General features: G+C 34.9%; 1 protein-coding gene across 12 annotated transcripts in view; it reads left to right on the top strand.

Annotated features, from left to right (window-relative positions):
• Window positions 1-16,542, top strand: part of RYR2 (ryanodine receptor 2) — a 298,055-nt gene that overhangs the window by 104,595 nt on the left and 176,918 nt on the right. For 10 of the 12 annotated variants that reach the window (XR_014944723.1, XR_014944724.1, XM_085543332.1 and 7 more), the window contains exons 4-5: window positions 4,344-4,364; window positions 10,823-10,837. The exons of 1 other annotated variant lie outside the window; for it this stretch is intronic. Coding sequence is in view for 9 of the 11 variants with exons in the window: in XM_085543332.1 (XP_085399458.1) it covers window positions 4,344-4,364; window positions 10,823-10,837 (36 nt within the window). In the remaining 2 variants the exon portion in view is untranslated. The remainder of the gene's footprint in view (window positions 1-4,343; window positions 4,365-10,822; window positions 10,838-16,542) is intronic. One more of the 12 variants, XM_085543326.1, reaches the window with a different exon arrangement.

Here is a 16,542-nt window from a genome sequence, read left to right as displayed (position 1 = left end):
TACTCAGTGTAGCTTATTTAACATCAGACGTGACTGTTAGCAAACCATTTCAAAGGAGGCACAAAAAGAATAAGACTTGGCTTTGATCTGCTGCACTTTGATCAAATGTAAGTACTGTAAGAAATCAAGGAGTGCGTGCGCAGTATTTTTGCATTATGTAAATCCTTAGGAAAAGGCAAGAACAGGAAAAAAATAATCATTATCTATTTCATCTCAAAGAATTGTGACAAGCAAATATTTCTAGCCTGATAGATATACTCCCCTTTTGAGTGTGCTGTATTTGGAATGAGAGTGTATTTGGAATGAGGATGCCAGAAAGATGAGCACTTTTATCATCTGAGACTAGTTTGCTGTTTTGGAGATAGATGGTAGGCCTTTTCCCAGGGTTAATGTAATTGTTGGATCTGTAATGTACTTAAGTTTTTCTTCCCAGGATGATGGTCAGTAGAAACTGACTCTGTGAGAAAGACAAATTTAGTTCTCTCTGATGAGTGTTGTGTATGGAGATGGATCTATACCTAACAGGTATATAAGCACAGCACTAGAAGTATTTCGTATACAAATCTAAAATGGAAGACAGTCCAGAGAAGAGAATGCTCATCATCAGTTACCTTGTTGAATATTAAATGCAGGAAATCAAGGTGAACAGTGAAGATAATCAAGTATTGTAGCAGAAAAGAAGACCTTATTTCATCTTGCTTAATTCTGGTTAGAGGATTATAGTGCTCAGTTTCCTCAACTGAGAAATGAAAAAAGCAAACAAACAAGCAAAAACCCAAAAGAAACAAACAACAATTAAACAAAAAAGAAGTCCCAACCAACAACAGAATAACAACAAACCCCCAAATACATTACTTATCTCATAAGATGTTCCTATTCCTGTTCAGAAAAATGAATGTAATTGTGGAAGAAGATGCAGTGTGCACTAGCTGGAATGCATTGATTCAGTGAGATTATTTCAGGTTACAATCCAATCTGTGGATCACGATAATGTATGTTACATTTTTACAAACAGTGGGTAATGTTATTAACCCTGCTCAGCTAAGGTTCTCCTATATAGTATAGAACAAAGTTTCATATTTTTGTATGCTGCTCAGCAAGATGAAAGTAGACAGTGTTCAAGTCAGAACTGAATGGTAGGCTGCTGTGTAAAGTTTAAAGTAGCTGACTTTCCAGCTTTGTGCACTGATAATGAAGGGTGCTGTATTTGTCAGTGCGGTTCTGTGTAATCTTGCTTCATGTCGAAATGTAAAAGGTGAGTTTGTGAACGATGCCCCATAGTGGTGGAACAGTACCTCTACTTCTCTCTGTTTTGTTCATAGATCCTTAGACAGTAGAAAAGAGAGGTAAAAGAACTACATTCCTGCTGTTTTAACTGGCTTTTATGTCTGTGTAATGTAACAGTGGAGATCTGCATCTGGCAGTAAAAACTGTTGGAAAACCAGTCTTCCAGATTGGATTAAATGAATATAAGATGAACTCTTGGCTGGAAGACTGGGGCTGCAAATGCAGATCGTTGAAGTACTTATGAGTGTATGTAGCTAAAAGAATTTTAAACTTAGAACATTTGTTTTTCCTGATTTTTGTACACATTTGTTGAATGTGTACTGAGAGAAGGGAACAAATGGATTTTAGTCTGTAAATAGAATAAAATAGAATCATTTGAGTTGGAAGAGAGACCCTTAGAGTCCAATTCCCCTTCAGTGAACAGGGACACCTACAGCTAGCACAGGTTGCCTAAAGCCCTATCTAGTCTGACCTTGACTGTCCCCAAGAATGGGATATCCACTTCCTTTATGGGAGACCTGTTCCAGTACCTCACTGCTCTTATTGTCTAAAATGTCTTCCTTATATCCAGTCTAAATCTCCCCTGTTTTAGTTTGAAATCTTTTCTCCTTGTCCTATCACAACAGACCATGCTAGACCATCTGCTTCTTTCTTATAGCCACATGTTAGATACTGAAAGCTGCCGTCTCATCTCCCTGGAGCCTTCTCTTCTCCAGGATGAACAGCCCCAGCTCTCTCAGCTGAAGGCAGTTATCAGTGTGAAACTGAATCTGTATTTAGAGATGCTGTGAGATATCTTTTTCCTTGCTATCTGAATTATAGGTTAAGTCTAACACAAATTAGACTAACACAGTACTAGGATGAGGTGATTATTGTACCTTTTTGTTTCTATTCATGTAAGCTTTACACTTATTTTATCTGCATTAGATCTTGGTTAAGAGTTCTTGTAGTTACTTTTAGTTGAATGTACTTCAGCAGGAATTTCAGGGCAAGTAAGTATATTTATCTAGTCATGCTTGTGACATTTTCCACTGTTAAAATTGAATTCCAAATACCTTGAAGTTGTCTTCCAGTATAAGTTCCACAGAGTAAAAGCTAAGAAAATTTTAATTCCATATATTACACAGGAAAGTTTAAAACTTTGGACAAAGTGACCTATAGGGAAGAAATGTCTTCTCATAACTTGAGCAGTTAGAAAAGCACTCTTGCAGATGGGTAGAGAAAAGTGAGCACATCTGGTTTGGGAGGTCTCTGCAGAGGAACACAGCAAAAGGATGGAATGTGCTGAGAACTGAAAATGTAATATTTTATTGTGGTGTGCATTGTGTTAAGTGGAAGACCATACTTTCAGAAGCAGATTCCTTTGGATTCATTCGTAGTATTCTATTTTCATAATTACTGTAGGATTTGACAACTGTACAAAATTGGTTCATGTGATTGTCCTCAAGAACTACAGAGTGAAGGTGCCTTTGGCACATGTCAAAGACTATTGTTGCTTCCTTTTGAAGATGGGTATACAAATATAGATGTAGCATGCATGGTTTATAATTACTTGACTTTTGAACCTAGATAGTGCCCATTAAAGTGAGCAGTCAATCCAGTGGTTATAAGATAATTGGTTGTACAACTCAATGCTCAATGAGCTTTGAGAGATCTTTCTGAAACTGATATAGATTGAATTGTTCATTTAAATTTTGGAACAGTAGCATTGCACTGTCAAATTGCTTGTGATGGTTGAGTTCATAATGCATATATAATGTGAAAAAAGATGTATGAAAAGCAAGAAAGAAATTTCTGCAGTTGAAGTTGGTTACTAAGCTCATGGAACTCCTATTAAAAATCTAGATGCAGTCTACATCTCACAGGAGAGATAGGAATGATCAAATTAAAAATCCTTACAAGTTGATATTAATTAGCACACAGTTCAGATGTGGTTTCAAATCTCTGTGTATGAGCAGAACGTGCTGATATATAAATGCTTTAAAATATAAAATGAAAAACCATTTTAATTAAAATTAAAATATTGAAAAATGAGGAAATATGCTCTGAATAATATCATTTTTAAAGATAAGAACTGAATTCATTGTTTTCCATTACAGTAATTTCAGAAGCATCTGGAATCCAAATAGTTTGCTACTGGTTTCAGAAATTAGTCAAAATTTGTACTATGTTATCTTTTTGAATAGTTCCAAATGTTGTGTTTAACGTGCTCACAGAAGGTCCATATGTACCTGTAGCAAAACCACTGAAGGCTTGATATGCTGCAGTGTTTTCTGTATTAAATCTAGAGAAAAATCTACCTCAGAAATTTATCAATTTTTAGTATTTAGAACAAATCCGCTGAAATCTGTTCTAGTTTTGTTTAACTTTCCCGATACTATATGATAATCCAGATAATTTTGGAGAGAGCAATTTTAAATTAGTTTATTTAATTAGTGTAAAAAAAGGCTGTTTATCAGAAAAGCTTAAGCTTTCAGAATGGTTCTCTGTTATTGTCTGTGGGAAAATGACATTTTGGTTTCAGTTCTCTTTTCTTCTATTTTCTTGTGCTTCAGTCTCTTGGGTCCAGGTTTGATGTTTGTCCCATAGTTGTAGGTTTCATACTTTTAGCTTTCATTAAAATCACAAACCTTTAATAGCCATCACTAAATCTTTTCACACCTAAAATATTCACTTAGAACAAAGCTTTACTCAAGAGTACATGGAGAAATGTTTTGGTTTTTTTTTTGAGGAATTGTTTTGTAGTTTTGTCCAGTTGCTAGAGAATAAAATGTGCGACTAATTCATCATCAGTCTTCATTTACTATCTGTGATCTGAAATTTTAGTGGACATTTTGAACAACTAGAATTTTAAGTGTTTCTCATAAAATAAAGAGAAAAAAAATTGAGCCTCTGATATTTTAAAGAGAAGATGCCAAAACAATAGCTTCTATTCATACATTTTCTTTAATGCTAGATACATTTCCAAGGAAGTGAAACATTAAGTTCAAAATATACTTTGATATGGTGTATTTAAAGAAAGAGATTTACTGATTTCTTGCTTTTTCTTCCTACAGCTAGTTGATGTGGAAAAATGGGTATGTGATTCTGTCTTTTATTCACTTGATCCCAAATGTTTCATGTTACCACTGAGTCTAAGCTGTCTGTTCTTATACCCTGTGTGCTCATGAATCTCCAACTTGCTTGGCTCAAAAAGAGAGGCAAATACAAGGCCATATAAGATCTGATCATTCCTGAATTTTCATACCAAATTTCATGTTAACTCAATGATCTCTCCCTTTAAGTTAGATCTTAGAACTGTGCAATGCACTCTTGTGGTTATTGTCTCTTAGTTTTGAGCCTTGCTGTCTAGTGTTTTTACTCCATTCTGTTACCCACCTTGTCTTTTCCAATACAGACAACAGACAACATAATCCTAAAATGCATGACAATAATTAATACTAATAAATAACGGGTGATACTGTTTCTAACTGCATCTATTATATGTACTAAGTATTTCAGATGGAGAACAGCTGCTACAGAATTTTAAAAAAATCACAGTTCACAACAAATGAAGTCAAAGCACAGTTCTCAGCTGGATGTTTTGCTAAGACCTCTCCTAATGTGTCTGTGTATGCCATGCATATTTGTGTGGACATCCAATATAAATCCCCAATTTGGGACGTGTTTGCATATGTTTCTTTTGAGTGTAATCATAATGTGCAGATGTATGAGTTACTGGTCATAAAATTGTGTGTAAAATTGTTTGTTCACTTAAAAAAAGGAAAAAAAAAAAAAAAAGATAGAAGCCTCTCTGAAAGCTTGGACCCTAAAAGACCTCTATAATTTCTTTGTATTTAATTTGCACAGCACATGATCAAAAATTATTCAGACATCCTTTGGATTGTGGCCAATTTCATTGCTAGAGCACTGGTCTTACTTTCTTTCAGCTAGAGTTTATAGAATTTTAATCTCTGGCAATTACATGTTTATAGCAAGTAGTGAATTAAGTTATAGCTTGCTTGACATGCCTGTAGGTAAGTGCATATTTTAAATGGTGCCTTAAGACTTTCAGCTCACTTTCTACTAATGTATTTCCAATTATCTATATCACTACATATAAAAATGCTTGTAGTGTTTATTAATGAGTAAATGCAGTTAAGTTAATTTCTGTTCATTATATCGGTATGCTGGCATTATTCATGGTCAATGAATCGGATATTTTTCAAAACCAGTATGAAGTAACTTGAATTTTTTTTTTTATTTTATTATTATTATTATTATTTGTAAAGCTATAGTTGTGGCTATATTGCCTTCTCATTTTTTCCAACATTTTAATTACACCTTAGAGGACTTGATTCTGTATCTTTGGATTCTGGGAATTTATTCCTAGGAACAGGTTTGCTGTAAAGAGAAAAACAGTGTAATAGAGAAGTTGAATAGTATACAGGTATCTGTATATACAATCCTCATGCTCTAATATAGCTTGATTTTTGACTGAAGTATTTGAAGAGTGTATTCTTGGAAAATACAGTGAGATTTGCGCCCGCCCCCCCCCCCCCCCCTTTTTTTTTTTAAATTAAATTTCAGAATTTAGAAACATCAGAATCTTATCTTTAAGAAAGGCTGCTTTGCAGAAGTATGTTCTTTAACCATGATAAAATGAAATGTTTCCCATGACAACAGAGCTAAATGTTTCTTTGCAACTTGCGTGAGCTGGAGCCTTTTCTTAGTAGATCAGTTCAGTAATCCAGACAGCCTCCTATCTGATGCAGCTGAAGTGAGTGCTGGCTTTACTTCAAATATGAAATGATCTCATTTCAGGTCATCCCTCATTTGCCCTGCAAGGCAGCTTTTAGCACTCTCTGTAATTCCAGATGATTCCCTGGTAGCTTACAGATGTACATTCTGAATTAATCCAGAATGCATTAAAGGGACACACAAAACATAAAGATGCATTTTAATAGAAATTATTTAAATGGCAGCAGAATGCTGTCAGTTGCACAGATGATAGAACATGTGATTTCTGGTCACTGAGGTTAAGTACCTCATTTTAACATATGCAGCTCTCCATAAGACATCTTCCAGTGTTCAAGGTCTGTTCACTTATGTCTGTGTATCTATAGACAACCTGGAGTCCAATCCCAGAGCCTAAGTTAAGCAAACTTCATGCCAACTTAGTGACAAGATTAATAACTGAACTTATTGGAAGCAGTTTCATGTAGTTAAGCTTAATTTATTCACTTTTGGACTGTTTGAGCCTATAAAGTCTGCTAGTGAAATTTTTTAATGAATGATTCCAGTCCTACTATTCAACACTTCAATTACTATTATTGTTTTAATTTTGTCCCCAGATCTTTATTACACTTTAAGATTATTGAAGATATTTTAGGTAAGAACTAAGTGAGCTTGAGGTATTCCTTGAACTTTTTTTTCCTATTGTATCTCTGTTGGCATGACTGTAAGGAGCATAGATCTGCTTCAGTGCAGAATCAATCATAGAAGCATAGAATGTCTTGGTTCAGAAGAGAACTTAAAGATCATCCAGTTACAACCGTGGGCAGGGTTGTAAACCTGCCCAGTACCCCATCCATGCTGACCTTGAACATCTCCAAGGATGAGGCATTCACAGCATCTCTGGGCAACCTGTTCCAACGTCTCACTGCCCTCTGAGTAAAAATTTCCTCCTAACATCTAATATAAATCTACTCTTTCCATTTAAAACAATTCCTCCTTTGTCCTATCCTCATCAAACCATGTACAAGTTGATCTTTATGTCTTAAAGCTCTAAGCCCCTTTTTTGATGCAGCCATCATACTGTTGGTGTTCTGGGCTACAATGCAGATTGCTGGCTTATGTCACACCTTTCATCCACCTCAAGTCCTTATCTGTAGGGCTGTTCTTAATCAGTTATTTTCCCTGGCTGCACACATATCTGGGATTGCCTTGACCCATGTGCAACATCTTGCACTTGGCAATGTTGAATCTCATTAGATTCTTGTGGGCCCACTCCTAAAGCCTGTCCAGGTCCCTTTGGGTGATGTCCCTTTCCATCATTGTGTCTACTGCACCATTCAGCTCCATTCATCTGCAAACTTGCTGAGGGATGAACTCTTTCCCATAAGGCATCTTGATAAAGATGCTAAAGAATACTAGTCCCAAGACAGGCCCCTGGGGAGCAGCAGTTGTGACTGGACATAGAGCCATTGGTTTCTGATACTTATAGTGTGGTAAGTTTGACAGTTTTAGATTAGATCATAGGCATGTGACATCCATTATTCTTTCCATCATCCTAACTTTATCACTCACTCCCAAATAAATAAGCTATTTAAGTCTCTTTTGAGGACACTAAGGATGTGGTGTTAATAAAACTATTCACAAAAGTTGGGGGCTATTATACAATTTGACTCCTTAGATTTTTGGTTTGCACTTCAAAAATGAATTTCAGCTCCATTCCTGGACTTCTTGGCTACATGGAAAGAGCATAATAAGAATAATGTGATTAATCCTAAGCTGCTAAGGTTAGTGCCTCTTAGGCACTTAGAGGTTAATGCCTCTTAGTTTTTAAAGATTCTCTTTTGTACTATTGTTGTAGAAGTTTACTTACAAAGAAGTGTTAAACTTTCACTCAAAGCTATTAAAAAATACAGAAAACATGTAAACTGAAAGTGTAGACATTTAGCTTCAGTTTACAGTACTACTGATACCCAGAACATAGCTTGAAATTCTCAGATCTGTAAAACAAGCTGCAGGAGAACTGCCAAGGCTATGCAGTTAGAGATGCAGTTAGAAATCCTACCATTCTGTTAAAGGAAAAATGTGGTCAGATTTACACAGAGTTTTGCTATGGAAAGAAGAAAGTTTTTAAAAAAAAAATGTTTGTATCACTTTCTCTTGGTTTTATGAATTAGACCTGGACTGCAATCGGCATCTACTAAAACGCAGGGTATACTAAGTTTGGAAATGCAGATGTAATTGAAAATACAGCAGTAGGTGTAGTTTTTTAAGTAGTCTTTCCATAGTTGCTGCACTTCCTATGATTGATCATTTTAATGTCATAAAGTGCTATCTTCTCCCATTCTCAATTTTTTTTCAAGATCTGTATGAGAATAAATAAATGATTTCCTACATTGACTTCCTTCTACACTCAGTCATATTTAAAGTTTGAACCCAAATTCTTTACGGAAGAGAAAATGTTTCTGCAAAAAGTGGTTCATTTTGCAACTTTTTAGGTGAAAGAACTCAGTGTGAATAAAAAATTCTCAGAGAATATATTCAATTTATTAGGTAATTAATGGTTGAAGGTCACTCTGATTAATAATCATGGACATGCAATGAATTACTCTAAATGGCACTGAAGATATGTTAAAGTAACTACTTGTCTCCAATGAAGCTTTGTTCATTATTTAAGTCATGGTGCAAGGCATGGAGTTAATCCTCTTGCTGTATGCTCAGAGTTCATTCCTTTGCAATTATGGTATTTCTATAACACTAACCACTCACGCTATCTTTTGTGCCCAAATTATTATTCAGCTAAAAAGTTATTGAAATATGGGTATAGAGTTGTCAGTTGGATTTAGTTACCAGTTCTAGCTCTCTCAGGATAACTTTTGAGAAGATTTTAATGTTAGAGAAACATGTTTGTTATAGAAGTTTAATGCTGTCTTTGATGACTTCCATCATCAGAGCCGCGCTGATTTCAGTTTGCGTTCAGCACAGCAGTTTTTATCTGTAGTCCAAAAAGATGTCAGTAGTTCATTATTACCTTGCTCCTTCGCTTCTGGGCGCTCAGTTGAGAACCCCAGATGGATTCTTGAATTCACTGTAGACGGTGTAGAATTAGAAAGTTTCTTAAGCTGATAATTGTAGTCAAGACAGAGCTTCTATTGTATATTTATTTTCACTCTAAGTAGAATGGCAGCTTAATATATCTTAATCAGATTAATTTTAGGCACACCTCTCTTCCTTAACTAGCTGGAAGCAGTGTAGTGCAGATAAATCACATCCTTGTTAATTCTTAAGACTTAGGTTTCTATTCTTGCATGGCATACTGGATATTGCATACATCTGTGTGCTTAGTAAGGGTGTATATAACACAGAATTTCAAACATAAACATGACCAACATCTACTGTCAGGAGTTCAGCTTCACAGATAGAGTAAGGGATTTGTGTATAACTAAAGTCATCACAGTTTGATCTCTTCCTTTGAGATGATTATTGCCTTCTAGTGTACAACAATCCTTTGTTGTATGTGGTGACTGTATCAGTATGTATAACTTTAACATTTTGGTATCAGTCTTTGGTGAACAAAACCTTTCAAGAGTAGTGGATACTGGAATGACAGTAAGAAATTTCAAGTTACAGGTCTGTTCTCACTGTTTAATTTTCAAGTATGAAAACCATGACAACATGTTGAGTTGCAAACGTTTTATGAGAAATTAATGTGCTGAGCTGAGCAAGGACTTCTGGTTAGCTTCTGGAGTCACTCATCAATAGCAGACAAAATATTGGGGCAAGAAATGGGATGGAAAATAGTCCCCAAATGATTGTACTGCTGATCTATGTTTATATTTTGAGTAATCATTTTATGAGGATGGTAGTCAATGTTCCTAGTATTTAGTTTTGCTCAATTTGTTTCCAAATACCTGAACACTAAATTCCAGATTTAGTGGAGATTTTCCAAAAGAGAGGAACGCTTTGACATCATCATTTCATACTGTACTCTTCTTCCTATTTATTTAATATTTATCTAGAAAATCTTTTGCATCTCTGAGAACAGACATTTCTGTTTTAAAAGCCTGTATGAAGTGAAAGCACACAGTGTTTCCTGGAGGCTACCAACTTAGACTCTTTTCAATGTGAGATAGAAGTTTACTGTTGGACTTCGTTCCCTAGCTTCAAAATTTCAGATATCAAAGCATGAAATAGTTAGAGCAACAGAGGAAAAAGTGACCGTAGATCTTTTGCAGAGTAAGCAGGATCACTGCAAGTAACCTCTCCTTGTACTCTTAAGCACATCTGTGAAAATTAACCCCAACATTCCTTTAACATCAGTAGTGTGGCACTTCATTTTTTTTTTTTTAAATTAAATGCATGAAATATTATTAATACTTTCATTTTCCTAACTTTGTCTGCATTTGCGTGTTATAAATTGTTACAGTGGTAGTGTTTCTTCCCAGCACTACTCTTTGAATGCAAGACTTTATAACATGCATTGAATTGTTATGCAGACCAAGTATTTAAAGATGATCAGGTATGGCATCTATTTTGCCTGTAGTGTTTTATCTTTAAGCCATAAGTACATAATATGGTATATTATTTAAAGCAAAAAAAAAATCTTAAAAAATGATGAAGCCCTGTTCTGAGCAGCTGTTTTGCTTTCCAGCACAAGCTATAATTACACTAATTACAATGATAAATGTTCCTTTTAAATGTGATTTGTAGTTCTGTGTATCCAACTCACTATTTTAGAGAGAACAAATCCCATTTTTAAACACGTGAAAAGCAAATGTTCATTTCACGTTTTCTCTTTTCTCCCCCTCTCATGGCTCTACAGAAATTTATGATGAAGGTAAGCAAGTAAAACATTTAGTACTATATTCTCTGTCAATTCCCGGTGTCATTTAATTCATTATTTTTATTTTACACATCAGATTCTAACTTTCCTTCACTGAAAAAGAACATATTGAATTTTATAAAACTATGGATTTAGAAACCGTAGTGATTCTAGATTGAATTGAGGATGACTTCTTCAGATCACAAAGGTCTGAAAGACAGGTATCTGTCTCTGTGGAGACAGAGTACTGGGCCAATACCTGTAGTTCTCAGTTCATTGTTACCCTTTCTGTGAGAATGAAACACTGTCTGCTGAACAAGGAGCCTTGAGACAATGAGTAAACAGCAGAATTCCCTGAAGATCACTTGGGCATTTGGCAGAGCAGGGTCAGTATGCTCTTTCTTCTGTGACAGGGCTATTGTTGTGAATGGTCAGCCCACTGGGTCTCAGGTCAGTGAGCAAGAGGTCTGCTTCCTCTCTGTGTTTTCTTTTCCTTTTTTCTTTCCTCCTTTATTTATTTATTTATTTATTTATTTATTTATTTATTTATTTCCTCTTTAAGTATAAGACAAGTTGTTTGGAGAGCTTCCAGGCATTCTAAATAACTTTCATTTGGAATAGTTGAATGTGATTTATCCAAGATGTGCTGGCTATACACTTTTTACTTTTTGCGTTCTAGAATGATTTACTTAGGATTTTCATCTCCTGTGAACCCACACTTCTGTGATACAGTCTTGCTTGCTTCGTTGTCATTCTGAGCTGGGGAGGAATTTGGGTCTAGATAAGCAGTGCTATTTCAGGCACTAAATTTAATGACGTCAGAGGAGTTTTCTTAATATGACTCCTCTGCTGATCCATCTTTTCTTCCCACTTGGTTGTCTGTCTTATTCTTTATCTGTGAGCTTCTTTCTCAAGTGACAAGGATGACTCATATTCCTCGTATCATACAGTAACAGAAAAAGCTTAAAAAAGTCCTTACCCTGTGAAAAAATGCCTCTCTCCTCCACTTAGTTAGCTCTAAAATAACCAGGCAGATTTTTAATAATTTCTTCCATCTCCTCTGCAGAGAAAGAGGGGGAGGAAGTGGGAAGAGAAATCTTAACTAGACCAAGGGAGAAATCAATAAATTTCCTTTTGGGCAATTTTCTCCTAAATTGCTGTAAGTGCTTGAAAGTAGGAGTTTTTAATAGAAGCATTACCTCAGCCAGAAATATCAATGCTTGTTTTACATAGAGGGCTCAAAACAGATGATCAATATTATTTATTTTTTATTCATTTCCGCTACCGTGTTGGCTTTTCACAGATGTGAAGTTCGTCACTTTTGGAGAAGGGTAACATAAATCTAGTGCTGGAAATATTAAACACAAGGTGCATTTGAAGTGTTTCTAATTATGTGACTGTTTAATCTTCTTTCCAGGAAGTCAATATTATTGAAATTGAGATCATTTAGCACGGTGCTGGCAGAAGTCTTTGTCATCATTACCAATTGTTCCAATCTTCTAAATCTTTTTTTTACTCTTGAGTAAGATTTTTATTGGCCTGTTTATTTATTCAAGTGATATTTATATGAAGTATAATTACATGCTGTACTTTTCAGTCAAGGTAAATATTGAAAACCTATAATTTAATGTAGCTCCATTTCTGTTCTTTGGCTTGGTGTATTATAAAATAGGAGGTAAGTGCCAATCATACTGAAAAAGAAGTGTGGAGCGTCTTTTGATTTTGTGTGTCATAGAGGCCTTCTTTATTGAAGAGCAGGTGCCAGCAGAGCCATCAGCTATACTTATCTCCTGAATTTTTGCAGCACTTACTGTTTTGTAGTGAATTCCTTGAATAAATGTAGCATAATGAAATACCAATTTTAAAGAAAGATGTGGAGACTACAATGCATATAGGATAATGTGTGTATATAATGCCTTACTGAACTTCCTGTTATTTCATTTCAACATGGGATATAGGCTACAGTGAGACATGGAAAGAGGTTTTAAATGGTGTTGAATATGCCCTTCAGCGCTGTTGTTAGTTAAGAGAGGTAAAGGAATATGTTAGCACAATGCTTTATGTAAGTGAATTGATTCTCTTGGCATATTTAAAATCTAAGTAGCTTCATACTGTGGGTTTGGGGCCAGTAAATGGCAGTCCTAAGAACATAGTAATTACAAAAGGGTCTCATTAGCATTTATGTTTTTATGCTAGTATCTGTGCCTGGATGTTGTTACTTTGGAAAGGAGATTGTCATCTTCTCCTCTCCAAATATTTTTAAGAAAACAGATCTTTCTACATGCAAGAAGACTGTGGAAGACTCCTCAGCTCACACTCCATAGCTTTGTTTGCAATCTTTTCTTCTTGTATCATTTTCAAGTTTTCCAGTGCTGCTGGAGATGTAATTTCCTAGCATTGCTTTTGCAAGTGTGAAAATCATAGTTGTTGTCAGTGTGCGATATACTTTAGGTAAATTGAATTACTGTCCAAAACACTTTTTTTCTTTCCACTAATTCTTTAGTTTCCTCAGTCAGAACTAACTTGAGTATTTTCTTTAACATGTTTTTTTTTTTTTTTTTCTTCCATCTCATTCCTCGTGATTTCTTTCCATCTCTGAATATATACTCTGAATAATTTCCTGCACCTTTGCATATATGGAACCATGTGTACTAATGCAACAGTAGGTACAGTGGTGTAATTGCAACTATGAGAATTAATTTCACTGAAGTGTCTGTTTTAATTTGTCAGGTGATAATGTCTGTACATATGTCTGATGTGTACAAAACCATTATACTCTAATTTTCAAATTATTGGAGGATAACATCCCAAGAAGAGCATTCATGTGATTGATATTTCTGAGAGGCATAGCTTCTAAAAATTCAGCGGGTTCAGTCCTTGAACCTAAATATGTTTTTCTACATCCTGCTTTTATTCAGGGACTGTGTTGTCCAACATAGAAATGACTGAATGCTATGAATTAAAAGCATAAATGAAATCACACTCATGGTAGATAATGTGGAATTACCTACTTGTAGTAGTCTGTCCAGGATAATTTTAGGAGTTGTTTGATAGAAATGAAAGTCATCTATGGTTGCAGGTGAAAGTCATTTTAATGTATGTCTGAAAGATCTGAAAGGCTTTTACATAAGCAGTCCACAAAAAAAAAAACTTGTAAAACAAAATATTGTTTTAAATATCATTTATTTGCTTCCAGCAAGTCTTATTTTCAATGTAATCTGAAATTTCAGATTTTGAATGCTACTAAAAATTTGATAAAACCTTATTGGTGCACTTTAGGGTCATAGAATATTCCAAGTTGAAAGGGGGCAAAAAGGATAATTGATTCCAACTTTTGGCTTCATAAAGGAGTACCTAAAATTCAAACCATTTGCTTTGTTTTGTAATTCTGCATCTTTGCAATAGAAATCCATTCATTAGATTTTATTTTGGTTTTCAATTTAGTTTCATTTCAGTTTAATTAAATGAAATTTTATTTTAGAAGTTTACTGTTTACAGTTATAGAAAATTCAGTTCTGTAGCATTATAGGTAAGAATGGATTCTTTTGGAAATCAAAGACACATTCAGTTGACAACTGTGGCCCAATAGCTACTTACTACATACTTTCAGGCATGAAAATAACTGCTAAATAATAAGTATGTACAAAATGAGCTTTTAAAATACGAAATTGACTTACAAGCATGTATGTAACCTGGTAATGTTTGAAATGGAAGACAGTTTCATCGTCTTGCTCTTCCATTCTGTCCTGTATTTTTTTGTGTTTCAATTTTTCATTCTCCCTGCATCTGTCTGGCTTGATGATAATTGCCTTTCAGAAGTGTTTATGTGGAAGATCTTGCAACTCTTTGTTTTCTGGCTAAGAAACAGGAACAGCAAACTCCCTTATATTTTTTTAATGAGCAAAATAATTTTTTTTTTTTTTAGATAACTTTTTTTAAGAGGACTAAAATAATATCTTTAAAAATACAAAACAAAAAACAAAAAGCAGCCCCCCAGTAACTGGCAGTTTTTGAGCCAGTCTTTCTTCTGTTTGTGTAGAAACGGAGTGTTTATCAAAACAGTTACTAAGGGATAACCTTAACAGGGATAAGGGATATGCCCCAAATAAGGGCAAGTTAACACAACTGTGATTTTTCTGCATTCCTCTTCAATTTTGTACAGCTGGCAGCAAAATCTATTTGTATTATGTCAATTTTACGGCTAACGGAGAACAATTTACTGCAAAGTGTTATTGAGGTTTCAGACTTTTGTCCATATTAGTTATTTTATTAGTTGGATGGCTATGCTGGATGTTGTTAAAATATATGGGTAAATCTGAAGTGTTGATAAGACAATAAATTCAGAATGGTTTTTCTCCACTTCATCATGTGTTATGTAGCAGTCATTCAGCTTTCTTCTTTGGCATTATGGTCTTGACATTATCAAATGTCTCTGTCCATCCTTGTAGAAAAAGCAGCAGTAGTATTGGTAGTTCAAAGCTAAATCTTCAAGTCTTACTGTCAAGACTGTGTTTATGACAAAGACTTTGACTTATATTCCTTCTTAATAAAAATCATGTCAGTCACTCTTCCAGAGAGACTGCTGAAGCATCTCCATGCATTTTAACTGGCATTGCAGTTTGTTCAGACACAAAGAATACTTAATGACCATCAGGATAATCTCTTCTCTTTAAAGATAAAAGCCATGAATTCTTGGCAGCTGCTTTCTATCTCTCTTTTTATTTTTTATTTTTAAACTACTAGCTTTTTCACAATTGATAGATATAACTGAATAACTCAGAGATCAGTGAATCTCTATATTCATTGATAAAAGTTAAGGAAGGATGATCAGTAAATGAGGAAAAATAACCATGGGTTGTCCGCAGAGCCATTCAGTGAGATCGATCTTCAGCACTGAAATGAAGGTGCTGTAGAGGTTGCATAGGATGTCTCTTTCCAGTTTATTCTATAATGAATCTGATGCTTCATTTAAACATGAGGTCAGCCTACTATGGTAAATAAAGGGTATGAATGCTTCATGAAAGATGCTAAGTTAGGTGTCTTACATGAAAGAATATTCCTTGCAAGTAGATTTTGAAATAGTTACGTATGGATTTCTAGGACCATATGTGTATAATGCTGTGTGCGGCGGTCAGATAAATGTGTGTTTAAGCTCTTAACAGTGTGTTGTCAGGCAGTCTCTACTCCTGATTGGTGTCAGTCATCTGCATCTCAGGTTAAGGAATTTGTTGATCTTCAGCAAAAGCTGGAAGGTTGTTTGTGCTTTAGTGAGATTATTTGTTCTTTCAAGTGTTTAAGCTGATGGTAGATAAACAGAAACCATGATGAATGTATGTAAGGATTGTGATTAAAGAATGTAAGGATTCTGTCCATTAGTATTAAAATGCTGAAGTGCAAGCAGTCTTGAAAATGCTGCTCTTAAACGTGATTGATAAATAATTAGTATTTTCTAGTAAAGATGGGAACAATAAACAAGAAGCTCCCTTGGAAGATCTCTTACATATAAAAATGAGGAAATAATAAGCGATTTTAAGGTTATATAACAGTGTAGAGGATAGTACGAAGTACAACAGAGCTGCAGTTCTCTGGGGTCCTTCTGCTTTCAGCCCAAGGAAGAAGGATTCAGATTTTATGCAATATATTTTATACCTGACTTGTGACTGAGCACAAAATACAGCATTTTCCATCATTAGTAACTTGAGGAACTCTAAATGGAAGAA

This window comes from Coturnix japonica, chromosome 3 (genome assembly GCF_054131305.1).
Source record: "Coturnix japonica strain WE chromosome 3, WE-NBRP24, whole genome shotgun sequence".
In the NCBI taxonomy this organism is placed as follows: Eukaryota; Metazoa; Chordata; class Aves; order Galliformes; family Phasianidae; genus Coturnix; species Coturnix japonica.
Note: the sequence above shows the minus strand (reverse complement) of the source record. Positions and strands in the feature narration are given on the sequence as shown.